This window comes from Syngnathus leptorhynchus, chromosome 1 (genome assembly GCF_054491065.1).
Source record: "Syngnathus leptorhynchus isolate UIUO chromosome 1, UIUO_Slep, whole genome shotgun sequence".
In the NCBI taxonomy this organism is placed as follows: domain Eukaryota; kingdom Metazoa; phylum Chordata; class Actinopteri; order Syngnathiformes; family Syngnathidae; genus Syngnathus; species Syngnathus leptorhynchus.
In genome coordinates this window covers 1,438,412-1,466,172 of record NC_141195.1, presented here as the reverse complement: position 1 = coordinate 1,466,172, position 27,761 = coordinate 1,438,412, and the positions used below count along the sequence as shown (strand labels likewise).

Below are 27,761 nucleotides of genomic sequence, written 5' to 3'. Positions count from 1 at the left end.
CGGTCCTCAAATTACACCTTTCCTCTCAGTTCCAAGAGGGTGATCGGCAGCAAATTTAGCATGCTTCAGCTGAAAATGTCACTCCAAATTCCTCTTCTTGTTATTCGACAACTTCTCATTGCAAATCAAACATGCAGGCAATGCTTCAGCATTGGCAATGAAAGCATAATGTTCAGTCCATTCTTTCATTCTTAAAGTCTCTGTTCGTATCAGCAATCTTTCTCTTTTTGCCTTTTGAATCCATGGCCCATCACTCACACACCTGTTTGTTTACAACTCATCTGTGCTGTGTCGCAGGCTATGACACGATTTTGCAATTTGGCGTCATTCTTAAATTCTGTGTTTTTAATATATTTCCAACTACACACATTTTTAAAGCATAAGAATTCTTGTGTCATGATAACCATCTAAAAACCATATTTAAAAAAACAACAACAACAAAAAATCATTTTTCCATTTTCATGCTTTTTATTTATTATTATTTCAAAAAAATATTTTGAATGGACAGGGCGGCTCGGTGGAGCACTGGGTAGCACGTCCACCTCACAGTTAGGAGGGTGCGGGTTCGATTCCACCTCCGGCCCTCCCTGTGTGGAGTTTGCATGTTCTCCCCGGGCCCGTGTGGGTTTTCTGCGGGCACTCCGGTTTCCTCCCACATCCCAAAAACATGCTTGGTTGGCCGATTGAAGACTCTAAAAATTGTCCCTAGGTATGAGTGCGAGTGCGGATGGTTGTTCGTCTCTGTGTGCCCTGCGATTGGCTGGCAACCGGTTCAGGGTGTCCCCCGTCTACTGCCCGATGACGGCTGGGATAGGCTCCAGCACGCCCGCGACCCCCGTGGGGACAAAGCGGTTTAGAAAATGGATGGATGGATTTTGAATGGACAGAGAGGCGGTGCCTCCTCTTACTGCACGTCCTTACCCCTCATATATTTCTGTGTTTGTGTAGGAGCCGCTATTTCCTGCCCGTGTGGTCTATGACTTGTTGTTCTACTTCATTGTCATCATCATTGTCCTTAACCTCATCTTCGGAGTCATCATTGACACCTTTGCTGACCTGAGGAGCGAGAAGCAGAAGAAGGAAGAGATCCTGAAGACCACCTGTTTCATCTGCTGTCAGTCCACACCGTACATCCCATCATATTTCTAACATTTATAAAATAGTACTGTATTTATTTGATCACTGTACATGAAGTCATAATACACATTTATACCAAATTAAACGTACCGTAACATTTTTGAGATTCCAATGAAATTGAGACATCATGTAAAATGTGAATACAGACCAACAAAATAGATTGATTTGCACATTATTAGACTAAATAAGACTGTAAAAACAAGATATTTAATGTCCAAACTGATGATCATTAGTTGTTTTTTTGTTATTTGTTTGTATATTGGTTTCTTTTGCAAATATTCTCTCAGTTTTTATTTGATGCCTACCTTCAAAAAACCTGAAAGTTAATACAGAGAATATTGGACAATGCTAAAATAAAATCCTGTATGCAACATTCTAGAGGCGAACAGGTTAATGGGAAACAGGCCATTCCTATGATTGAGAGTAAAAGTAGCCTCCCTAATTCAATTCAGTTGTTCACAAGCAACAATGGTTCATCATATTGTGAATAACTGTTCATATTTAATCCATCAGTGTCAGAACAACGTTTTTCGATGTACAGTTCCAAGGAATGTAGGGATTCCATCATCTGCATTCTATAATATATTCAGAGAATGTGGCAAAATTTCTGCATGTGACTGGCAAGGCCGAAAACAAGACCACGAACCTCCATCCCTCAATTGGCACTGTATAAAAAAAAAACGACACCATTGTGTAAAGCATTTTGCAATGTGGGCTCAGCAGTTCATTCCAGTGACAAAATGGTCCGTTCATCCATGTGCATGTGTGTTTTTATAACTGTTCAGCTGTGAGCGTAGCAGATGAGACAAGACTGTATAAGAAGAAGAAGCAGAAGAAGAGCGAAGCTCGTGTTATGGACAGATTCTTAGACAGGAGAATGGGGAGATAAAATAGTGCTCGTACTAATACTAGAAATTGATCTAATGCTATGTGCACACCAAATACAGCGTGAGCTAACGCTTCGCTTACCACAAAGCATTCTCATTTTACCCCAAGCATACATGTTCAAGAACGTGAGCATAAGCTCATTCTATTCTATTCTATCTATCTATCATTTTATCCACGTCATTTTGCTGCTCCCTCTAAGTACAGTGGTACCTCTACTTATGAACTTAATTGGTTTTGCGATCGGGTTTGTAAGTAGAAACATTTGTAAGTAGAAGCAACATTTCCCATATGAATCAATGTAAAAGCAAATAATGTGTGCCGGACGATCCCAAAAGTCACATTTACTAGTCACTTTTTGGTTCTTTTATCACAAACAAGGTATTTTAGGTTGCATTACCTGACATTTTTCGGCATGAACTTCCGCCTTCATCAGAGTGTCACTGCTATAGTTGTGATGCGTCTTTATCAGCTGATCGATGAATGAAGGCGTGACTCACCTGTAAGATTTGACAGATGAGTCACGCCCTCTGCTGTCCCTTCACCTCTCCAAAATGCTGCTCCAGGTGGTAGAGAGCATGTAGGCTCCCTCGTCTCTGTTGATGGTCCTCGGGCCTCGTTTACGGATCTCAATGGCCTCCCTGATCCAACGCTGATGTTTATTTTCTTCGGTGCGGATGACTGCCCTTTTCCCAGTCCATGATGTGGTTTTCTCTTTTACAGTGGTCGGTGATGGCTGACTTGTAGTGTTCATGTTCTGCTTGCTGTTTTATTGCTCTTGTTTGTCTTATTGCTGTCTCCTTCTCACACTCCTTTTTGTGTTCCATTTTCCTGGTGGTGAAATTCCTCCCTGTCTCCCCGATGTATGATTTATTGCATGATTTGCATGGTATCTCGTATATGGAGTTGCATTTATTTTCCGGGTTGATTCTGTCTTTTGGGTGGACCAGTATCTGACGAGTGTTGTGTGTGGTTTGATGGGTGTGTTTATGTTATATTTTTTCATGGCCCTTTTGATGCGTTCCGTAATGCCTTTCACATACGGCAACGTCACCATACCGCTGGGTTCTTGTCTCTGTGTTTTCTTTTTTCTTTCCCCCTGTGTTGTGTGTTTTTTGTTCTTTACCTGTTCTGCACCTTTAGTTATTGCCCATTGTGGATACTCACATTTCTCGAGTGCGTTTTGTATGTGCTTTTCTTCCTGTGTTCTGTCCTCCGGGTCCGTGATTATTGTTGTTCGTTCGCATAGTATTCTGACTACTGACAGTTTATGTATAGTGGGATGTTCTGATGTCCAGAGGAGGTATTGGTCGGTGTGTGTGGGTTTTCTGTGTACTTTTATTTTTATGTCTCCGTTGTCTGTGTGGTGTATGTTGATGTCTAGAAAGGCTATGGATTGAACTGTTTCTTCTTCGTGAGTGAATTTTATGTTTTATGTCTATGGTGTTGAGGTGGTCTGTAAGGTGTTGTGTGTGTCCTGTTTTTGTTTTTTCCAGAATATCATCTACGTAGCGTCTCCATAGTGTGGGTTTGTATGTATCCGGGGCTGTTGAGAGTGCTTTTTGTTCTAAATCCTCCATAAAAAAATTGCACTGGTCTCTTGGCAGTCTCCCATGGGGAATCCCTCTTTTTGCCTGTAGATTGTGTTTCTGTATTGGAAGTATGTGGAGGTGGCGATGAAATGGAGTAGTTGCGTGATGTCCTGTGCTGTTAGATTTGTCCGTTTCTTGAGTTTCCTGTCTGCTGATAGTCTGTCGTGCACGATGTGTATGGTGGCCTGTGTGGGTGTTTTTGTGAAGAGTGAAATGACGTCGTGTGATATAAACATTTCATCTTTCTGTACCTTTATGTGTGTGAGTTCTGTGGCAAGTTGTTTTGAGTTTTTGCAGTGTTGTTCTGTGAGTCCTAATAATGGTTTTATTATTTCTGTGAGCGCTTTTGAAAGATTGTATGTGACTGACCCTATGCTGTCTACGATGGGGCGGAGAGGTGTACCTGGTTTGTGGATTTTGGGTGTACCATAGATTCTGGGGATGATGTTTCCTGTAGGTATTAAGTGATTGTATGACTGTTTGGCTATTTTGTTTTCAATGAGTAATGGTTTAAGTCATAGGTGTCAAACTCTGGCCCGCGGGCCAAATGTGGCCCGCAGTGTAATTATATTTGGCCCGTGAGGCAATTTCAAATTAACATTAGAGCTGGCCCGCCGGTATTATACGCCGGCAGCGCTGTAACACTGCATTCATCGCTTGTACTACAAATCCCATAATGGTCTGCTGTTGCTTTGGCGCCCATACGTCCTTTCATGACTCCGCCTCATGCCCATATAAGTAGAATCCGTGTTCATTTTTTCCCAGAATGCACCTGAAATTTTCAAGATGGCGCTGCCTAGATTCGATACTATTGGGTTCCGAGCAGCTGTCCACAAACTAATGGGTGACGTCACGGATGTTACGTTCATTTCTTATATACAGTCTATGTGCACACCCTGCATCTCCGTGCCTCTCCCCCACACTGCGACCTCAAACGACAGCTGTCACTGTGTTACCCTACCAACAAATGGCAAAAAGAAAGGCAGAAAATAGAACTTTTCTGGACAGGTGGGAGACAGAATATCTGTTTATATGTATACAAGACAGACCTGTTTGTCTTGTTTGTGGAGCCAATGTGTCAGTAACTAAGGAGCACAATATTAGACGACACTATGAAACCAAACACCAGAACAAATATAAGGACCTGGACACAGCTCAAAGGAGCCAGAAAGTTAAGGAGATGAAAAGAGGTTTGATTTCACAACAGAAAATGTTCACAAAAGCCACAACACAAAGTGAGGCTGCTGTAAAGTCAAGTTATATCGTGGCACAAGAAATCACCAAATCAGCCCGACTCTTTAATGGAGAGTTTGTAAAAAAGTGCATGATGAAGGTTTGTGAACAAGTGTGCCCCGAGAAAAACCAAGCCTTTGCAAACGTAAGCCTGAGCAGAAACACAATAGCTGACCGCACATGCGAGCTTGCCACCAATCTGCATGTCTAGTTGATGGAGAAGGGAAAAGATTTTGTTTCTTTTTCCCTTGCTGTGGATGAGAGCACTGACGTGTCTGATATTGCGCAGCTGACTGTCTTCGTCCGCGGCGTGGACACAAATCTGTGTGTTACGGAGGAGCTTTTGGGATTTAAACCAATGCATGGCACAACCACAGGGAAAGAAATCTTTGAGGAGGTTTGAAAATGTGTAACTGAAATAAACCTTCCGTGGAATAAATTTGTGGGATTAACCACTGATGGTGCGCCAACCATGAGTGGTAAAAGGAATGGACTGGTGGGCAGGATCTGTGAAAAGATGCGCGAAGAGAACTGTGCAGGTGAATTATCTGTTGTTCACTGCATCTTACATCAAGAATCCCTGTGTGGTAAAGCGCTGAAGATGGAGGATGTTATGTCCACAGTAACACAAAGGTCTCAATCACCGCCAGTTTAAGTCTTTTCTGGAATTTTCTATGCACTTTTTCTTGCTACTCCAAGGCCTGAATGGTTGATTTATTCATAGTTGTTATGTTATTTTATTTTCAAATTTATTAGCCTGTGTAAGAAGATAATTTTGACATTTACCTCAGAAGGCTGCAAACAGAAAGGAGGCATTCAATTTTTATTTAAATTTTATTTAATATGCCATTGATATGTTTTATTATTATGACTATTATTGTTATTATTAGTATTATTAGTGTTATTATCAACTTGATTTTGCACGCCTGCACTTTTAAGTTATATAAGCCTTGCTTGTTCAATAATCATTGTAAAATCAAAACTTGTTTGATTCCATATTAAAAGGTTCATTTGTTCAACCTTGGCCCACGTCTTTGTTCAATTTAAAATTTTGGCCCACTGTGAATTTGAGTTTGACACCCCTGGTTTAAGTAATGCTTTGAGTTTATTTCTCTTGTCTTCTGTTGGGTCTTTTGTTATTACTTCGTAAGTGTCGTCCTGCAGTAGCTGTTTCATTTTTTCTTCATAAATGTCTGTGTCCATAATTACTGTTGTTCTGCCCTTGTCTGCTGGGAGGATTGTAATGTCTTTGTTTTTTGCTAATGTGATCATTACTTTTGCAATATTGCTGGGTGGTGATTTAGCCGTTTTTAAATATACCTGCAACTTCATTTCGTAGTGCTGCTTTTTGTCCTGGATTATGTATTTTTTCGCATGCTAACTCTGTGGCTAAAATGAAATCATCATGAGGTATGTTTTTGGGTGTGATCGCGTAGTTGAGTCCTTTTGTTAGTATGCTGCGTTCTGCCTGGGTGAGTTTGTGGCGTGACATATTGTGAATCCATTTATCGTTGATGTGTGTGGGGTCCGGTTGTGTCTTCTTTTGTGCGATGAGTCTGTCCAATTTCCCGATATGTCGTTTTTTTGTGACGGCAAATTCCTGTTCGTGTATGTTCTCTAAATGTCCGTGTAGTGTCGTTTCAGTGTTATTGTCCAGGGCATACCGGTGTTTGAATTGCTCCGTCAGTCGCTGTAGTTCATCGTTGATGTTGTTGAGCTTGTTGGTTGTGCAGCGTATCCGTTCTTTGACCAGAGTCATCCGCACTCTCCTGATAATCTTTTCCGCGTTCCTGATCGGGATCGGGTTCTTGATTGTCAGGCTGGCCGGCGTTACTTCTTCATCCTGGCAGCGTAGATTGAACCTCAGGTGGTTTCTGTAGCGAGCTCGCTTTTTCGTCAGCTTTTCGAGGAGGCGAAATTCCATGACGCAGTTCTCTCCATAACTTTTTTGTAATAGTTGTACTAAGTTCATTTTGTTTCCTTTGTCAATCACTTTAAAGTTCTTTTATCACAAACAAGGTATTTTAGGTTGCATTACCTGACATGTTTCGGCATGAAGTAGCTTTATCAGATGAAGGCATGAACTTCCGCCTTCAGCTCTCTTTCACCTCCGTGGATGGAAGTCAGGGGCCGCCGTTCGGCCGGGTGGCTGTCTGGGGACGGTGGATGGGGCTCGGAGATGGCTTTCACGCACGCCTGGTCCTATTTCATGGAGCGTTGAACTCTTGTTTTGTTAAATAAAGAGCCGTTTACCAAACCCATGTTTTTGCTTGTACTTTGTTAACGCTACAATATAGTTATATGCTAGATCTGTGGAATAACGACGAGGCTGACGTCAGGGCCCATGTGTGGTGTTGTTGACAAAGGACGAGGAATTTGATCGATGGATTTGATGATTTGGAGTGACAGAGATGGTTTGATAATATTGTTGTAATATGATAGTTATTTGAAATATACTTTATATATCGTTATATGGGTCTGTGGAATAATTAGAAATGCAAATCACGAACTGTCCGACGGCGCGCGTACGCGGTATTGTTTACATAAAGGATGATCAATTGATTTAATGAATTGGAGTGACACAGATGGTTTTATAAACGTGTTATTTATGTAATAGTTGGTTGAATAACTCTGAATGTTACGTCAGGCCCGTTCTCAGCTCTTCGTTTGTGTTTATGTCACGTTAGCATACCTATCGTTTAGCCTGTTGTTGCTCGTTCATGTCTGTTCTTGGTGTTAGATTTTGACGAATAAATTTGCTCCAAAAGTGCGACTTATATATGTTTTTTTTCACTTTATTGTGCATTTTATGGCTGGTGCGATTTATACTCCAGAGCGACTTATAGTCCGAAAATTACGGCAATAAATGTTAGGAGAGAACTGAATCCTTTAACCAACGACTAAACCTGTTATTCCAATGCACACAGGGCCAATTCAAGGATTGACTACTTATCTATTTTTGATAAAGACAAATAGGGTAGTTGAGTGTGACATTGGTATCATTGATTTCTCGGACCCCAGCCCAGTCGATCTGAAAACTAATTTAGATCAGTTCCACAGTGAGATCTTGTGTAGGCGACTTGTAGTCCAAAAATTACGGTAAATGTCACTTTGTTCTTGACCTCCAAACTTTGCTTAGGGAAGGGGAAATACTACTACTACTTTTTTTACTACTACTAATAATAATAATACATTCAAGTTGTATAGCGCTTTTCAAAGACCCAAAGATGCTTACAGGGAAACAAAGGTGAGGACATAAATGTGTGTGTGTGTGGGGGGGGGGGGACAATAGGATAAAGTTGGGAACAGGACATTGGTTATACGTAGGGGAGGTCATTAGCTTGTGAAAAAAGGTACGTTTTTAGACGGGACTTAAATATGGGGAGTGAGGGTGAATCACAGACAGATTGTGAAGGAGAGTTCCATAGTCGGGGTGCTGTGCAGGAGAAGGCTCTGTCACAGAAGGATTTGAGTTTGGGTTTTGGGACTGTCAGACGAGAAGTACTGGAGGATCGGAGGGGACGGGTGGGGCGGTAAAGGAGAAGGAAGTCAGATAGGTAAGGGGGAGCCAGGTAGTGAAGGGCTTTGAAGGTGAGAAGTATTTTGAAGATGATGCGCTGTTTGATGGGGAGCCAGGGAAGAGAGTGGAGAATCGGAGTGATGTGTTCGCAGCGATGTGTTTTCAGGACGCCTCCGTGAGTCGTCACCTTATCATGGTGGAGGGGTTTGCGTGTCCCTATGATCCTAGAACCCATGTTGTCTGGGGCTTCATGCCCCTGGTAGGGTTACCCATGGAAAGAGGGTTCTCGGTGAGGGGCCAGACAAAGCACGGCTCAAAAGACCCCTTGTGAAGAATAAAATAATTGGACTTAGTTTTTGGGTTGGGTGCATAGTTATCTGAGTGGCGGCCAAGGGTGGGGACCCCAAATGCAGAAGCTGGCTCTTGGGACATGGAATGTCACCTCTCTGGCTGGAAAGGAGCCCAAGTTGGTGTGTGAGAAATAAAAGTTCCAACTAGACATAGTCGGACTTGCCTCAACACACAGTTTGGATTCTGGTACAAAACCTCTCGAAAGGGGCTTGACTCTCTTCCACTCTGGAGTTCCCCACGGTGAGAGGTGTCAAGCAGGTGTGGGTATACTTATTGCCCCTCGGCTGGGCGCTTGCACATTGGGGTTCACCCCGGTGAATGAGAGGGTAGCCTCCCTTCGCCTTCAGGTGGAGGGACGGGTCATGCCTGTTGTTTGTGCCTACCAACCAAACAGCAGCTCCGAGTACTCACCCTTTTGGGGGTCCTTAGAAGAAGTGTTGGAGAGTGCTCCTGGGGATTCCATCATTCTACTGGGTGACTTCAATGCTCACGTGGGGAATGACAGTAAGACCTGGAAGGGTTTGATTGGGAGGAACGACCCCCCCGATCTGAACCCGAGCAGTGTTCTATTGTTGGACTTCTGTGCTCGACGTGGATTGTCAATAATGAACACCATGGTCAAACATAAGGGTGTCCATGTGTGCACTTGGCACCAGGACACCCTAGGCCACGGTTCGATGATCGACTTTGTAGTGGTGTCATCGGATTTGCGGCCACATGTTTTGGACACTCGGGTAAAGAGAGGGGCGGAGCTGTCAACTGATCACCACCTGGTGGTGGGTTGGCTCTGATGGTGGTGGAAGATGCTGGTCCGACATGGCAGACCCAAACGTACTGTGAGGATCTGCTGGGAACGTCTGGCAGAAACTCCTGTCAGGAAGAGCTTCAACTCCCACCTTTGGGAGAGCTTTTCCCACATCCCAGAGGAGGCGGGGGATATTGAGTCCAAGTGGACCATGTTCCGTGCCTCCATTGTTGAGGCAGCCGACCGGAACTGTGGCCGTAAGGTTGTTGGGGCCAGTCGTGGCGGCAATCCCCAAACCCACTGGTGGACACTGGCGGTAAGGGATGCCATCAAGGTGAACAAAACAGTCCTTTCGGCCCGTTTTGGCCTGTGGGACTCCGGAGGCAGCCGACAGGTACCGGATGGCAAGGCGGAGCTGAGGCAAAAACCCAGGTGTGGGAGGAGTTTGGTGAGGCCACGGAGAATGACTTCCAGATGGCTTCAAGGAGATTCTGGTCCACCATCCGACGTCTCAGGAGGGGGAAGCAGTGCACGGTCCCAAGCTGAGGCAAAAACACAGAGTGTGAAGCGGTCAGGGTGAGGGTCAGCACCTCCAAATCTGAGTCCATGGTCCTCGGTGGGAAAAGGGTGGAATCCCCTCTCCAGATCGGGGATGAGATCTTGCCCCGAGTGGAGGAGTAACTATCCTGGGGTCTTGTTCACGAGCGAGGGCAGAATGGAGCGTGAGATCGAAAGGCGGAACGGTGTAGCGTTGGCTGTAATGCGGACTCTGTACCGGTCTGTTGTGGTGAAGAGAGAGCTGAGTCAAAAGGCAAAGCTGTCAATTTACCAGTCGATCCATGCTCCTACCCTCACCTATGGTCACAACCTTTGTGTTGTGACCAAAAGAACAAGATCCCGGATACAAGCGGGCAAAATGGGTTTTTCGCCGTAGGGTGTCCGGCCTCTCCCTTAGAGATAGGGTGAGAAGCTCGGTCATCCGGGAGAAACTCGGAGTAGAGACGCTCCTTCTCCACGAGAGGAGCCAGGTGAGGTGGCTCGGGCATCTCATCAGGATGCCTCCTGGGCGCCTCCCTGGGGAGATGTTCCGGGCATGTACCCAAGACGCGCTGGAGAGACTATGTCTCTCAGCTGGCCTGGGAAATCTAGGGATCCTCCGGTATGAGCTGGACGGAGTGGTTGGAAAGAGTGAAGTCTGGAGGTCCCTCTTAAAGCTGCTACCCCTGTGACCTGACCCCGGATAAGCGGAAGAAGATGAATGGATGGATGGTGTTCGCAGGACCGGGTGTGGTCAAAGAGGCGGGCAGCAGAGTTGTGAACTAGTTGAAGTCTATGGAGTGAATAAGAAGTGATGCCAGTGAGAAGAGAGTTACAGTAGTCAACCCGGGATGAGATGAAGACATGGATGACGGATTCAGCGGCAGGGAGAGAGAGGTAGTGTTGGATTTTGGCGATGCGGCGGAGGTGGAAGTTGGAGGTCTTGACAACAGAGCTAACATGAGAGTGGAAGGACAGGGTAGGTTGATAAATAACGCAGAGGTTGCGTGCCAAAAGGGAGAGAGTGATGGTTGAGGAGTCAATGGTGAGTGAGATGCGTCCAGTTTTACAGAGTGGGTTTAGTGCCTATGAAGAGAAGCTCTGTTTTGTCTGTTGAGTTTGAGGAAGTTGTGGGCCAGCCATGTTTTTGTTGTAGAGATGCAGGTTTCTAGGTGGGTGAGGGGAGGGTTCCGGGTGCGTATGTAAATCTGGGTGTTATCAGCATAACAGTGGAAGTCCAGGTTGAGTTTGCGAATGACATCACCAAGGGGGAAGCGGTATATATATGCTGTCGCAGCGGGCTAGGGAATGCTCATGAGTCGCCGCTCCCCCCATATATAAAATGAAAATGATACTTTTGACAGAAAAAACACAGAAATCTGCGGATCCGCGGAAAATTCTCATACCTGGCAGATGAATAGGAGGGTCCGAGAACTGAGCCTTTGGGGGGGAACCCCCTGTGAGACTGCTGGATGTGTGGCCGGAGAGAGAGACAAACTGGTGCCTTTTGGTGAGATATGAGGTGAGCCAGTCGAGTGCATCTCCTCAACACCCAGTTGGCACAGCCTTTGAAGAAGGATGGAGTGGTTCACAATGTTTGCTGTAGTAGCAGGATGTTGAGGGCACCGGAGTCTGCAGAGATGAGGAGATTGTTAGAGATGTTCTCACGCTAACTTATTTTGCAAGAACCACACGGGAGACAGTATGCCCTTTAAGCACTTGCAAGTGGAGAGCCTGTTCGTTACTGTAGGTACAGCAATGTTCGGACAAACTCTGACTTTCGATCCATGCAAGAGAGTATTTATTGAGAAAAATGGGTGGGGGTGAGAGTGGCCAAGGTGGGGGTGAACCCCTGGCCTCTCAGGGGTCACAGCAGGGGGTGTTTTACGATGTTGTACAAAGAGAACACCTCTGATTGCTTCCACTGCAGTTGGTCAATCAGTTCAAAGGATCTTAGCACTTTGTTCTACTATTTATGGCTATGTTAATTATTACAGGTTACATTCCAACATAAGCATAGGATCAAACTAATCTATCAACCCTAACAGAGATCATTGGTAACTTTAAGAATAGCGGTTTTGGTGCTGTGCAGTAGACAGAATCCAGACTGGAAGGGTTCATAGAGGTTGTTGGACTGGAGATGGGTGTGGAGTTGGGCGGAGACAATGCCATCCAAGGTTATGGAAAGGAATGAAAGGTTGGAGATGGTGGTGGTCAGAGACGTGTTGAATTGGGCGATTTTGTTGTTAAAGCTGAGAAGGAAAGTTACAGAGGGCGAGTGAGGAGGGTGGCTTCATGGTCGGTGGCTGGAGCAATTTGTTGCCCGAGCCACCTCATCTGGCTTCTCTCCACGTGGAGGAGCAGCGGCTCTACTCCGAGTCTCTCCCGGATGACCGAGCTCCTCACCCTATCTCTAAGGGAGAGCCCGGACACCCTGTGGAAAAAACTCATTTCGGCCGATTGTATCCTGGATCTCCTTCTTTCAGTCACGACCCATAGCTCGTGACCATAGGTGAGGGTAGGAGCATAGATCGACCGGTAAATTGAGAGCTTTGCCTTTTGGCTCAGCTCTCTCTTCACCACAACGGACCGGTACAGAGTCCGCATTACTGCCGACGCTGCACCGATCCGGCTGTCGATCTCGCGCTCCATCCTGCCCTCACTCGTGAACAAGACCCCAAGATACTTGAACTCCTCCACTTGGGGCAAGATCTCATCCCTGATCCGGAGAGGGCATTCCACCCTTTTCAAACCGAGGACCATGGACTCAGATTTGGAGGTGCTGACCCTCATCCCGACCGCTTCACACTCGGCTGCGAACCGCTCCAGTGAGAGCTGGAGATCACTGCCCGAAGAAGCCAACAGCACCACGTCATATGCAAAAAGCAGAGACGCGATCCAGAGGTCCCTAAACCGGACCCCCTCAACGCCTCGGCTGCGCCTAGAAATTCTGTCCATAAAAATTATGAACAGAATCGGTGACAAAGGGCAGCTTTGGCGGAGTCCAACCCTCACTGGGAACGAATACGACTTACTGCCGGAAATGCGGACCAAACTCTGGCATCGGTGATGCAGGGACCGAACCGCCCTTATCAGTTGGCTCAACACCCCGTACTCCCGAAGCACCCACCACCGAATCTCCTGAGGGACACGGTTGAACGCCTTCTCCAAGTCCACAAAACACATGTGGACTGGTTGGGCGAACTCCCATGCACCCTCGAGGAACCTGCCGAGGGTGTAAAGATGGTCCACTGTTCCATGGCCAGGACGAAAGCCACACTGCTCCTCCTGAATCCGAGGTTCGACCTTCCGACAGACCCTCCTTTCCAGCACCCCTGAATAGACCTTACCAGGGGGGCTGAGGAGTGTGATTCCCCTGTAATTGGAACACACCCTCCGGTCCCCCTCCTTAAAGAGAGGAACCATCACCCCAGTCTGCCAATGCAGAGGCACCGTCCCCGATGTCCACGCAATGTTGTAGAGGCGTGTCAGCCATGGCAGCCCCACAACATCCAGAGCTTTTAAGAACTCCGGGGGGGATCTCATCCACCCCACAGAGGATTTTTTAACTACCTCAGTAACTTCGACCCCAGAGATTGTAGAGTCCGCCTCAGAGTCTCCAGGCCCTGCTTCCACAATGGAAGGCATGTCAGTGGAATTGAGGAGTTCTTCGAGGTCAGCAGCACACCATCTCCACTGTAAACAGTGTTGACCGTGCACTGCTTCCCCCTCCTGAGACGCCGGATGGTGGACCAGAATCTCCTCTAAGCCATCCGGAAGTCATTCTCCATGGCCTTACCAAATTCCTCCCACACCCGGGTTTTTGCCTTAGCAACCGCTGAACCCGCGTTCCGCTTGGCTATCTGGTACCTGTCAGCTGCTTCCGGAGTCCTGCAGGCCAAAACGGCCCGATAGGACTCCTTCTTCAGCTTGACGGCATCCCTTACCGCCGGTGTCCACCAGCAGGTTCGGGGATTGCCGCCACGACAGGCCCCAACGACCTTATGGCCACAGCTCCGGTCGGCTACCTCAATGGAAGCAGGGAACATGGTCCACTTTGACTCAATGTCCCCCGCCTCCCCCGGGATGTGGGAAAAGCTCTGTTGGAGGTGTGAGTTGAAGCTCTTCTTGACACGGGATTCTGCCAGACGTTCCAAGCAGACCCTCACAGAACGTTTGGGTCTGCAAGGTCGGACCAGCATCTTCCACCACCATCGGAGCCAACCCACCACCAGGTGGTGATCAGTTGACAGCTCCGCCCCTCTCTTCACCTGAGTGTCCAAAACATGCGGCCGCAAATCCGATGACACGACTACAAAGTCGATCATCGAACCGCGGCCTAGGGTGTCCTGGTGCCAAGTGCACACATGGACACCCTTATGCTTGAACATGGTGTTCATTATAGAAAATCCGTGTCGACCACAGAAGTCCAACAAGAGAATACCGCTCGGGTTCAGATCGGGGGGGGGGCAGTTCCTCCCAATCACGCCCTTCCAGGTCTCACTGTCATTGCCCACGTGATTATTGAAGTCACCCAGTAGAACGATGGAGTCCCCAGAAGGAGCGCTCTCCAGCACCTCCTCCAGGGACTCTAAGAAGGGTGGGTACTCCGAGCTGCCATTTGGTGCATAGACACAAACAACAGTCAGGACCAGTCCCACCACCTGAAGGCGGAGGGAGGCTACCCTCTCGTTCTCTGGGGTGAACCCCAATGTACAGGCGCCCAGCTGGGGGGCAATAAGTATGCCCACACCTGCTCGATGCCTCTCACCGTGGGCAACTCCAGACTGGAAGAGAGACCAGCCTCTCTCGAGAGGGCTTGTACTCCAAACTATGTGTGGAGGCAAGTCCGACTATGTCTAGTCAGAACTTTTTTTGCCTCACACACCAGCTCGGGCTCCTTTCCTGCCAGAGAGGTGACATTCCATGTCCCTAGAGCCAGCCTCTGCAGCCGGGGATCTGACCGTCAAGGTCCTCCCCGCCTTTGGCCACCGCCCAGCTCACTTTGCACCCGACCCCTTTGGCCCCTCCTACAGGTGGTGAGCCCATGGGAAGGGGGACCCACGTTTTCTATTCGGGCTATGCCATGGGCCACCAGGGGCTCGCCTTTGAGCCCCACCTCCAGGCCTGGCTTCAGAGTGGGGCCCCGGTGACCCAGGTCCGGGTGAGGGAAAACTAGGTCCATTTGTCTTTTTCATCATGAGGGGTCTTCTGAGCTGTGCTTTCTCTGGCCCCTCACCTAGGACCCTTTTGCCATGGGTGACCATACCAGGGGCATGAAGCCCCAGACAACATGGCTCCTAGGATCATAGGGGCACACAAACCCCTCACCACGATAAGGTGACGACTCATGGATGGGCAAATGTAGGACATGTCTGGGAAAAAAAGAGAACGTCTGGTCACCCTAGCTAATGCGGCGAGACAAGGAATGGCAGAGAAAAAGAGAAAAGGCGGGGGGACAAAGGGGGGTTGATGGTGTGTCGGTTCAGAAGTCGAAAATTGATTCGTAAGTAGATGCATAAAGGCTTCGGTTCGTATCTCAAAAAATTCTTAAAGTATAGGCATTCCTAAGTAGAGGTACCATTGTATGTCTCCCACAGACTTTTCAAATGAAAAGCTAGAGAACAAAACAAGGGTGTCCAGAGGGAGAAAAGAGAGACAGGAAGTGGGCATCAGGCCTTATAGTCTTGACCCAATGCCATATGCACTTTAAGTCACATGTGGAGGCTAGAGGAGGTTTTGTGAGTGATTTTTGCCTCTTAGTTCAAATAAAGGAAATGTGAACGAAAGGAGTTAAGATAACACAGTCATATCTTTAGTGCTATATTTTTACGACACATTTAATAAAGCTTTGAAACCTAACCAATGTTCAGTTAACCCACCATGAGGAATTCTGAAGAAAATATCACTTTGTAATTCAAAGCTATAACTCCTCTACATATTTAATAATTAATCTAGATTGCAGAACATAAGCAGACATGAGAGCCAACATGAAAAAAATCTCAAAATTCTTCTCAAAATCTCATATGCATGAGGTTATTCAGTTTTAAAGGTCACTTCAGGAACACTTGAAAAGACACTGGTATCTTCCGCTGTCTGCTGGAGTGTCATGTTGCTTCAGGAGCGATGGTCCTCAAACACTTGTAGATAGAACCCAATGTCTCCTTTCAAAGTGGTGACACAAGTTTTTTGAAGATTCTAGAATTGTCACGTGCCCGTGCTATAGGACACTCAGCCGGCAACTTCCCTCAGCCACGCCCCTTTCATCACTGACTAACTAATGACTGTTACCTGTTCCTTCTTGATACCACGTGTATTTAAACCCTGGCCGTGTGTTTTTCCCTGTCGTTGTCTACTGTTGTTTCCTGTCAGTTTCTACTCATGTTGTTCCTGCCCTGTCGCCCATTCCCCCTGGTCTGGTGTGGAGGCCTACGGTCAGAACCTGTTCCTGAATCTGTTCCTGGTCCAAGTGGACTTGTTTCCTGCCCCCTGTCCGTGAGCCTCTGTCTTTGTTCGCCTACCCCTTTCGTTCAATAAACTCAAGTCCAAGCTGCATTTGTTCGCCCTGCTCCACTCATTCCTGACAAGAATTGTTTGCAGTAGCGTCTGGCGTTTATCATTGCGCAATTATGGCAACGGCAGATGCTAATTCTGTCAAGTCCGAATAAATAAGACCTTTAAACATAAAGACAGGTTCTTCCCCCAGGCTGTCACTCTGATGAACTCCACCACTCTTCCCCCAGGCTGTCACTCTGATGAACTCACACCACTCTTCGAGTCTCAGAGACATTGCATAATATCCTGCTCTTGACGCTTCATCTGTGAATTGTCTATATTATTTGTACTATGTGTCCTCGCTGCATCCACTGCAGCCTGGTCATCCTGGAAGAGGGATTCTCCCATCTATGGTCTCAAGTTTTCTCATTTCGCCTAGTAGGCGTTTTGAGTTTTTCCTTGCCCTCCTGGGAGTTTAAGATCAAAGGGATGTTTGAGAATAATTGTCAATTTTTGCACATGTTGTCCTGAATGTTGTTAGCTACCTAAATGTTGTACAGAGAACGAGATGTACCAGAGTCAAATTGCTTGTTTGGCATGCTCAAACTTGGCAAATAGAAATTGATTTGATTTGAAATACCAGACGTTCTAAAATATATTCTGCATGTTTATTATTCATTTAGCTATTATAAGCATAATTTTCACGATAGAGCAGTGCTTCTAAATTATTTTCTGTATTTGAAAATTAAAGTATTTTAAAATTACGAGTATAATTTGACTATGAATTTGGCAAATATAATTCTTCATTAATAACAAAAATAAAATAAAGAGATCAACTGACAGCAAAGAACAACTTTATCAACTTCTCTGCCTTTCTTTATACCCCTGTTCTATTTTATGTGTGTGTTTCTTCAGGGTTTGTTCACCACTTTTCAATATGTCCTGCTATGTGCTGTCTCTGCATTCTCAATGCTAGAAAACTCCATCTATCTTAAACGTATTACTCCTTGCATTGAAAGCCCTATAGCCACCCACTGTAGTAAATGTGCAATAAGATTTTATTCTCGTAGGAAAAAATGTTCCCACACGCATGGCATCGCACTGCGCCCCCATAGGGGGGGACTTGCCGAACGACTTGAGAACGACAGAGAAGAGATAGAACGTAATAGAAAAAAAGGAATTAATGACTTTTTCAAGATAATAAAAGAGTAGCTAACAATTACTTTTGGGAAAAAGTAAATTGTAAGTTAGGCGGTTCAGTGGTGCACTGGGTAGCACGTCTGCCTCACAGTTACGAGGGTGCGGGTTCGATTCCACCTCCGGCCCTCCCTGTGTGGAGTTTCCAAGTTCTCCCCGTGTCCGCGTGGGTTTTCTCCGGGCACTCCGGTTTCCTCCCACATCCCAAAAACATGCTTGGTAGTGCGAATGGTTGTTGTCTCTGTGTGCCCTGCAATTGGCTGGCAACCAGTTCAGGGTGTCCCCCGCCTCCTGCCCGATGACAGCTGGGATAGGCTCCAGCACGCCCGCGGCTCCCGTGGGGACAAAGCGGTTCGGAAAATGGATGGATTTATGTTAGAACTTGTCTGGTGTTTGATTCATTGTTTTTACATTCGCCAAACAAAACATAAAAATCAGACATTTGGTTAACTGCTTTATATGACTATATGTATATGTTTTACATTGTTATACGAGTTGGTGTCCCCAAAATTAACAAATGTCGACATCACGTTTTTTTCAACCTTTTATTAAAACACAAACACATTCGATATAATAACATCATCAACCCAAAGCCAACAAATACAAAATTAAAACATCAATGTCCACATAACGTGTGTCGGCTGGCAATGGCATAGCGGCAATGCTGTCTGTCACTCATTTGTGAATCTTCACGAACGACCAATGAGCAGCGAGTGTGGAGGAGGGACTTTACGAGTCAATCACATACACCACTCACAGGAGCTGTGAAAGTCTTCCTTATTTGTCTCTGCATGACTGTCTTGTACCTCCCCATTACTACATGTTTTTAAAAAGTATGATATTATAGGGTATCATTCTTCATGTTAAAAATATGTTAAAACATTTTGGGAGGTTTACGAGGGAGGCTGGAATGGGTTAGTTGGTTTTCATTCATTTAAACAAAAGAGTGTTTTGAGTTGCATGATTGGTCATGGAACAGATGAAACGCATGTCAAGGCACCACTGTATTCAATTATTACAGTGAGTGATGTAGTGCTTTATGCTTTCAGGTCTGGAGCGAGATAAGTTTGACAACAAGACTGTATCGTTCGAAGAGCACATCAAGCTGGAGCACAACATCTGGAACTACTTGTACTTCATCGTTCTGGTGCGTGAGAAGAACAAAACAGATTACACCGGGCCGGAGAGCTACGTGGCTAAGATGATCAAGGTACAAGAGATGTGTGTCACACCACTGAGATACCAACTGACTTCCTGAACTTGTTTCAGAACAACAACCTGGATTGGTTTCCCCGCATGCAGGCCATGTCGCTGGTGGTCAACGATGACGATGGAGAGCAGAACGAGATGAGGATGCTGCAGGACAAGCTTAGCTCCACCATGAAAGTAGTGATGGCACTCACGATGCAGCTTACAGATCTCAAAGAGCAGGTATGTAAATAAGTTAAAAAAGACTGACTACAATACGTGGTACCTTGATTTAATAATTTTAGGTCATCAGCATTAGCAACAAAATCCATCCATCGATTTTCTTATCCGGGGTTGGGTTGCGGGGGCAGCAGCTTTAGGAGGTACGCCGAGACTTCCCTCGCCCCAACCACTTCGTCCGGCTCATCCCGGGGGATCCCAAGGTGTTCCCAGGCCAGCTGAAAGACATAGTCTCTCCAGCGCGTCCTGACTCGTCCACGGGGTCTCCTGCCGGTGGAACATGCCCGGAACACCTCCCCGGGGAGGCATCCAGGAGGCATCCTGATAAGATGCCCGAGCCACCTCATCTGGCTCCTCTCAACGTAGAGGAGCAGCAGCTCAACTTCGAGTCCCTCACAGATGACCAAGCTTCTCACCCTATCACTTAGGGAGAGCCCGTCCACCCTGCGGACAAAACTCCTTTCGGCCAGTTGTATCCAGGATCTGGTTCTTTTGGTCACAACCCATAGCTCGTGTCCATAGATGAGGGTAGGAGGATAGATCAACCGGTAAATTGAGAGCTTTGCCCTTTGGCTCAGCTCTCTCTTCACCACGACGGACCAATACAGAGTCCGCATCACGGCCGAGGGTGTACCGATCCGCCTGTCGATCTCACGCTCCATCCTGCCCTTGCTCGTGAACAAAACCCCAAGTTACTTGAACTCCTCCACTTGGGGCAGAATCTCATCCTCGATCTGGAGAGGGCATTCCACCCTTTTCCGACTGAGGACCATGGTCTCCGATTTGGTGGTGCTGGCATTCATCTCGACCGCTTCACACTCAACTGCGAACCGCTCCAAGGAGAACTGAAGATCACGGCTTGAAGAAGCCAACAGCACCACGCTGTCTGCAAAAAGCAGAGATGCAATGCTGAGGTGCCCAAAACCGGACACCCTCAACGCCTTGGCTACGCCTAAAAATTCTGTTCATAAAAATTATGAACAGAATCGGTGACATAGGGCAGCTTTGGCGGAGTCCAACCCTCACTCGGAACGAATCAGGCCTACTGCTGGAAATGCGGTCCTAACTCTGGCATCGGTATTACAGGGACTGAACCGCCCTTATCAGTTGGCTCGGCACCCCGTACTCCCGAAGCACCCTCCACAGAACCTCCCGAGGGACACGGTTAAAGGCCTTCTCCAAGTCCACAAAACACGTGGACTGGTTGGGCGAACTCCCATGCACCCTCGAGGAACCTACCGAGGGTATAAAGCTGGTCCACTGTTCCATGGCCAGGACGAAAGCCACACTACTCCTCCTGAATACGAGTTTCGAACTCCCGACAGACCCTCCTTTCCAGCACCCCTGAATAGACCTAGGCTGAGGAGTGAGATTCCCCTGTAATTGGAACACACCCTCCGGTCCCCCTTCTTAAAGAGGGGAACCATCACCCTAGTCTGCCAATCCAGAGGCACGCTGATGTCCACGCAATGTTGTAGAGGCGTGTCAGCCATGGCAGCCCCACAACATCCAGAACCTTTAAGAACTCCGCGGGGATCTATCCACCTTACCGAGGGGTTTTTTAACTACCTCAGTGACTTCGACCCCAGAGATTGGAGAGTCCGCCTCAGAGTCTCCAGGCCCTGCTTCCACAATGGAAGGCGTGTCAGTGGAATTGAGGAGGTCTTCGAGGTCAGCAGCACACTATCTCCACTGTAAACAGTGTTGACCGTGCACTGCTTCCCCCTCCTGGCCGGATGGTGGACCAGAATCTCCTCGAAGCCATCCGGAAGTCATTCTCCATGGCCTCGCCAAACTCCTCCCATGCCCGGGTTTTTGCCTTAGCAACCACCAAAGCTGTCTGCCTTTCATTCATATCTGAAGAGTCCGATAACATTGAACAAACTGTATGAAATACCTTAAATTTACAGTTTTTTAAAATTTAAAATTAAAATTATTTTCGCCTCATGAACATTTTAAACAGGAGTTATAAGTAATACATAAAATACGATAACATTGAACAAACTGTATGAAATACCTTAAATTTACATATAGTTTAAAATTATTTTCGCCTCATGAACATTTAACACAGGGTTCACGCAGCCGGTTCGCGCGTACCCTTTTTACAATGGGTTTATTTCCGCATTTGACTTGTGCATGCTCCGCATAGCAGGAAAGCTGGAGTCATGTTCTCGCTGTGAAATCACGCCGGGTCGCGCGAGATTACATTTCTGCGGCATAAATATAAAATAGCTTTGGTACGTGTGTATTAAAGCGCTGGTCAACAATGGCGGCGGGCCACATACTAAAGATTTTATCACAGAGGCTGCGGGCCTGATGAAATTTGACAACGGGCCGCAATAGGCCCGTGGGCCGGACTTTGGACATGCCTGGGCTAAACGATACGGTATGCTAACGTGACATATACACAAACGAGGAGCTGAGAACGGGCCTGACGTAACATTCGGACTTATTCAAGTAAGTATTACATAAATAACACGTTTATCAAACCATCTGTGTCACTCCAATTCATAAAATCTATTGATCGGGCTTTTTGTAAACAATGCCGCGTATGCGCCGCATATGCTGATGTCGGACCCGTTGTAAGTTGCATTTCTAATTATTCCACAGACCCATATAACGATATATAAAGTATATTTCCAATGACTATCATATTACAACAATATTATCAAACCATCTGTGTCACTCCAAATCATTAAATCCATCGACCAAATTCCTCGTTCTTTATGTCAACAATGCCGAGCGTGCGCTGCAGAGATGTAGTATATAACGATATTGTAGCGTTAAAGTACCAGGAAAGATGTAGGTTTGGTAAACGGCTCTTTATTGAACAAAACAAGAGTTCAACGAGCCAACAACTACTGAACTTCTAGCCACGGAGGTGGAAGAGAGCTCCATAGAATAGGAGCGTGTGTGCGTAAAAGCCATGTCCGAGCCCCATCCACCATCCCCGGACAGCCACCCGGCCGAGCGCAGTGACTTCGAATCTAACATTGGCCGTTATTTTTTATTCATTCATTTGTTCAATTAATTTTAACACATTTTAATCATTTATTTTATTCAACATCATCATCATAATTAATTTACCTTTTTTGATTGATTTATTTCTCATGTTTAATCATTATTCCACCACAACAATAGTAGGTCACTGTTTAGCTCAGTAGGTAGAGCATCAGACTTCCACCCTCAACCTCGTAAGTTTGAATCCTGTAATAAATTGCAATTTCTAATTCTACTTTATTATTTTATTTTTTCTTCTTATTATTAAACAACTTATTCCTTAACATCATCATCATAATTTACCATTTTTATTTCTCATCTAATAGCATCATTCCACCACATGAATAGTAAGTCACTGTTTAGCTCAGTAAGTAGAGCATCAGATTTCCAACCTAATCGTCATTTAATCATTATTTCGAGTCCCACAATAGTGTGAAGTGCCTTCGCCTTTTTCTCCAGAAATTGCCAATTCTAGTTATTGACTGCTAGTGTAGTCAGCAAAAAAACCATTTTGTTGTCCACTCTTTTTCTGAACACTCGGCACTCAGTGTCCACCTTTCTTTTTCTTTTCTTTGGGCCACTCATTTTAATGAAAGGATTCCAGGGGAAGGTTTGTGGGTGGCTTTACTGTAAAACTGTCTGATAGCTCAGCGCGCGAATTACAAGAATGCTAACGTCACAGTCCACACTCGAACTTTGGCACTGATAGAAATATCACACATCAATATTTACCATATTGCGCCGGGTCCATACTACGGAGTATATATAATATACGCACTTGTGAGTGTTCAGACACGGCTCCCGGAAGTAAATACACAGTTATTGCAGGGAAAATAATTTAAAAAAAAAGTTTAATCATACGATTTATTCAGGTTTTGGTGGGCTCGGGATGTGGCCCGCGGGCCATAGTTTGCCACTATCTGGTTCAGGTGCTTCTTCGTTTTCGGATGAACTTCTTCATGGTCTGAGGTGGCTGCGCGCTGTATGCAACACACATAATGGTGGGGTCGGGATTTCCGTTCAGATGATTGTTTTTTTTATATTGATTGTTTTGGGCAAAAGCATTCTTTATTGATATTGATCAATTTCTGTGTGTGCGTGCGTGTGCATGCATGTCTGTGTGTGCGCATTTGTGTAGATGACTGAGCAAAGGAAGAGGAAACAGAGGATGGGATTTGTGGATGTTCAACAGGGCGGCATTTCTTCACTTCCTCCCAGTGCCGTTGGAGGGAACCACCAGCAGCTGTAAAATAAATAAGAATCAACTACCACAAAATTTAATGAAGGGAACCACCAGCAGCTGTAAAATAAATAAGAATCAACTACCACAAAATTTAATGAATTTAGGTACAAATTGGGCAAGGAAAACAGCAGCAGAAGAGTATACTTAAAATACTGAGTACGGAAACATTTCACTGAGTTTTTTGTGGCTATTTTCTTAAAATGTGTGCTTTCAACACGTATCAATATTAACCACATTGTGATTCTGTATATCCTCATTTATGACATTGTCATTGATATCAGTGATTTAAAATATTGAGTCAATCATTAAAATGCTACAGACAGATTACTCAAAAGTTTAACTACTGTCCTAATGTGTATAGTTTACTGTCACTATGCTATGCGCTTAAACTGCAAAATATATTGACACAACAAACACACCTGTCTCCATGGGGAGGCTATTGGGGTCATGCTCGCCCACCAATAGTCTATAAGCCATCACCCTCTAGTAGCTGTGCATGCAGCTCTCCTCACAATAAACATCCATAATACCAAAAAGTAAAATTCACAATGATACCCAAAAGATAATCCACACACAAACACGTCAAACGTATCAAATTGAAAACTGGAGCCTGCCGAGCCTGTCCTGAAAACGATCACATTTACAAACTCATTATGAAAAGTAAGGGGTGAGTTGTAAATGCATTTTCACAGACATAACACAAAATTCTCCAAGACAGCAGTTGACAACCTGCAAAGTAAATACGAGTTCCACAAATAAAGCACAATCTGCTCCCTGGGTTGCGGTTAGAGGCTGCAATACAATCAGGTAAAACATCAAAACAGAGCAAGTCGTCACAAATTCCGTCACATCCATTTTGTCACACTGTCAGGTAAGTCCGTAGTTGACCTGCGTGAAGCTGGCCCCCCACCCCATGCAAAATTTAAGGAAAATAGTCTTTCGTTTGTGCTGCTCTGGTTTCGTAGATATTAGACATTTATTTTATAGCGATGACGTTGCACAGCCCCCCATTTTCCTCCAAATGGACCCAAAATGGTACCGTTCGTTTGTGCTTCGTTTGTGCTGCAAAAACGTTCGTTTGTGCTGCTCCAATTTCGTAGTTGACAGTGTCAGCCCCCCATTTTACTCCAATTGGACCCAAAATGGTACCGGTCGTTTGTGCTTCGTTTGTGCTGCAAAAGGTTTTGTTTGTGCTGCTCCGGTTTCGTAAATATTAGACATTTTATAGCGATTAATTATCTATATTACGTGTCCTCTGCATCCATTGCAGCCTGGTCATCCTGGAAGAGGAATCCTCCAATCTGTGGTCTCTACTCAAGGTTTCTCATTTCCCCTAGTACAGCAAGTCCAAAGTACAGCCCGCAGTCTGATAGTAACCGCCTGCACTGTCAAACTGAATAAGAAAAAAAAAAAATTATGAAACTTGAAATTGTAATTCCTCCTATTACCAAAAGGTGGCAGCCCCACCTCTCATTTCTGCCATGGCAACTGCAAAGAAAACGAGGAAAGTTAACTTTGTGGGCCGTTGCTTTCAAAAGAAATGGGAATTCCAATACACACAATAATTATACCTACACACCAAATCAATAAAGAAGACATAACTAGACATTTTTGATAGGTGGTAAAGACAAAGGTTTTTATAACTTTATGATCTGATGTGTATTTCTGAGCACTTTGAAATAACATGTTTTTTGACATATTGCCTTAATGTCCCTTAAGGAACTGTTTAATGCATGCCTGATGATTTTCTAAATCACGAACACTGCCAAAGTCGTTTAAAAATGTTCAGTACTTGATTATATTTTATGTTTTGACTAATGCTAGACGCCAGTTTTTTGATTTTTTTTACCAGCTCAGTGGCCTAGTAGTAGAGTGTCCGCCCTGAGACTGGAAGGTTGTGGGTTCAAACCCCGGCCGGGTCATACCAAAGACTATAAAAATGGAACCCATTGCCTCCCTGCTTGGCACTCAGCATTAAGGGTTGGAATTGGGGGGTTAGATCACCAAAATGATTCCCGAGCGCGGCGCCGCTGCTGCTCACTGCTCCCCTCTCCCCCAGGGGATGGATCAAAATCACATGGGGATGGGTTAAATGCAGAAGACAGAGCCCTTTGAGACTGCTTGTGATTTAGGGCTATATAAACTTGGATTGATTGATTGATTGATTGATTGATTGATTGATTGATTGATTGATTGATTGATGACTACTGAACGTTCTGGACAGAGGGAAATTTGCCTAACAAAGAAAAGATATGGTTGGAAACATTATTAAACTAAGAATATGATGACGTAAGCAAGTACATGGAGTATCAAAAGAACAACAAAAACAAGTAAATGATGAGTACAAACTTTGCATAGTCAGAGAACATTAATAAATTGATGATGTCACAGCCAAAAGCTCACATAATCCTGTACAAAATGACACAATTGAAAGAATGATGAATCTGCGGTGTGACAGTACGCGAAGTGGATGTATGTGCAAGAATGGTTTACAGCTAGGACACTTGGAGATAAAATCGGTAGAGGTGCCAGAGGAAGAGCGGCAGGAGGAAAACAACCAAGAACCCGGCCAAAGGTGATCGCCAAGGCCGAAAGACGGCATGGAAAACAACAGCCCACACACACACCAAATCACCCATAATCCATAACCACCCCACGGAACCAGCTCTCACCAAACCAGAACCCACTTCCATGGAATCAAACTCTCCTGCAAACATGCCACACCCCCTGACTCATCACCCATCAAACTCGGCCCACACTGGCAAGTGCAACTGAATATAAGATGACCAAAGAACCTTGAACGTTGCCTTTTCTGAATGGAGATTTTCTGCTCTTGAGCATGGTCGCACGAAAGGCCCAGCGCTGTACTGTACTTTCCTGAAAACAGAGCTTTCTTAACAAGAACTGTGATTGAACTCAACCAGCCTGTGTAAGTCTAAATTTTGTTTCGGTGTCTTAGCTTATTCCTAAAACTGAAGAAATAAAACTAGCACGCGGTGAGTAAACTGGATAACAGGTGATTGGTTATGGCTTTTGCCATGAGGCGCGGATAGCGCACTTCCCAAATTGTGGACCAAATCCAACACTTGTCACGCCAAACAGCCAACCATTCTAGGGTGTTCTGATTCACATTCTCGAAGGATATGCTTGATGGTCAGGGCGTCCTCTCCACCATGCAATTGGTTGGACTGTTTTGGTGTGTAATGTTCGGACTGGTCTCCTTACGGATTAACAGGGTCACGACGAGAATGTTCCTAACTTGACCCCTCAGACGAGTAAAACCTGGTCAATCATTATATATATATATATATATATATATATATATATATATAAGAACGTAACATAACTTTTAACTATATATATATATATATATATATATATATATATATATATATATATATATAGTTAAAAGTGAAGACAATTTGCAGTTCACAAATTTGATGCACAATTTGTCTTCGGGGGCCACATAAAACGATGTGGCGGGCCGTATCTGGCCGCCGGGCCTTGAGTTTGACACCTGTGGTCTAATTTGTAAAGAGACTGTTGGCTTGTGTAAGGATTTCAACCTAAAGAGACACTATCAGACTAAACATCCATCCATCCGTCCATTTTCTGAACCGCTTAGTCCCCACGGGGGTCGCGGGCGTGCTGGAGCCTATCCCAGCCGTCATCGGGCAGTAGGCGGGGGACACCCTGAACCGGTTGCCAGCCAATCGCAGGGCACACAGAGACGAACAACCATCCGCACTCGCATTCATACCTAGGGACAATTTAGAGTCTTCAATCGGCCTACCAAGCATGTTTTGGGGATGTGGGAGGAAACCGGAGTGCCCGGAGAAAACCCACGCGGGCTCGGGGAGAACATGCAAACTCCACACAGGGAGGGCCGGAGGTGGAATCGAACCCGCACCCTCCTAACTGTGAGGCGGACGTGCTACCCAGTGCTCCACCGAGCCGCCAGACTAAACATGCTAACACATATAACAAGCAGACAGGGAGTGACTGCGCTAATAAAGTGAAGGAGCTTCAAGCTGAACTGGCATCATGAAAGCCATTCTTCACGTGGCTGAGTCAAAAGTAAATATTACTAAAGCAAGCTACGAAGTGGCCATGTCAATCCTGTTTATGTATGAACCTGCAGACGTGACACAAACCATTACTTTCTGAAAGATATTGGAAATGACAATAGCAAAATTCATTTATTTTAAGTTTTAATAATAACAGACAACTTTGCAATACTTATAACTCCTGTTTAAAATGTTCATGAGGCAAAAATAATTTTAAACTCATGTAAATTTCAGGTATTTCATACAGTTTGTTCAATGTTATATGACTTCAGAAATGAATGAAAGGCAGAATTTGTATTTTTAGAGTTCTTCACATCTGCTTGAGTGGCTT

The 27,761-nt window shown here is 45.4% G+C and overlaps 1 protein-coding gene across 7 annotated transcripts in view; it reads left to right on the top strand.

The window, feature by feature from the left end:
• Positions 1–23,973, top strand: part of itpr3 (inositol 1,4,5-trisphosphate receptor, type 3) — a 321,535-nt gene extending 297,562 nt beyond the window's left edge. For all 7 annotated transcript variants that reach the window (XM_085910327.1, XM_085910318.1, XM_085910310.1 and 4 more), the window contains 4 exons: positions 949–1,114; positions 18,742–18,902; positions 18,962–19,123; positions 23,259–23,973. In XM_085910327.1, the coding sequence (XP_085766453.1) occupies positions 949–1,114; positions 18,742–18,902; positions 18,962–19,123; positions 23,259–23,369 (600 nt within the window). In that variant the 3' untranslated portion in view covers positions 23,370–23,973. The remainder of the gene's footprint in view (positions 1–948; positions 1,115–18,741; positions 18,903–18,961; positions 19,124–23,258) is intronic.
• The last annotated feature ends 3,788 nt before the right edge of the window (positions 23,974–27,761 follow it).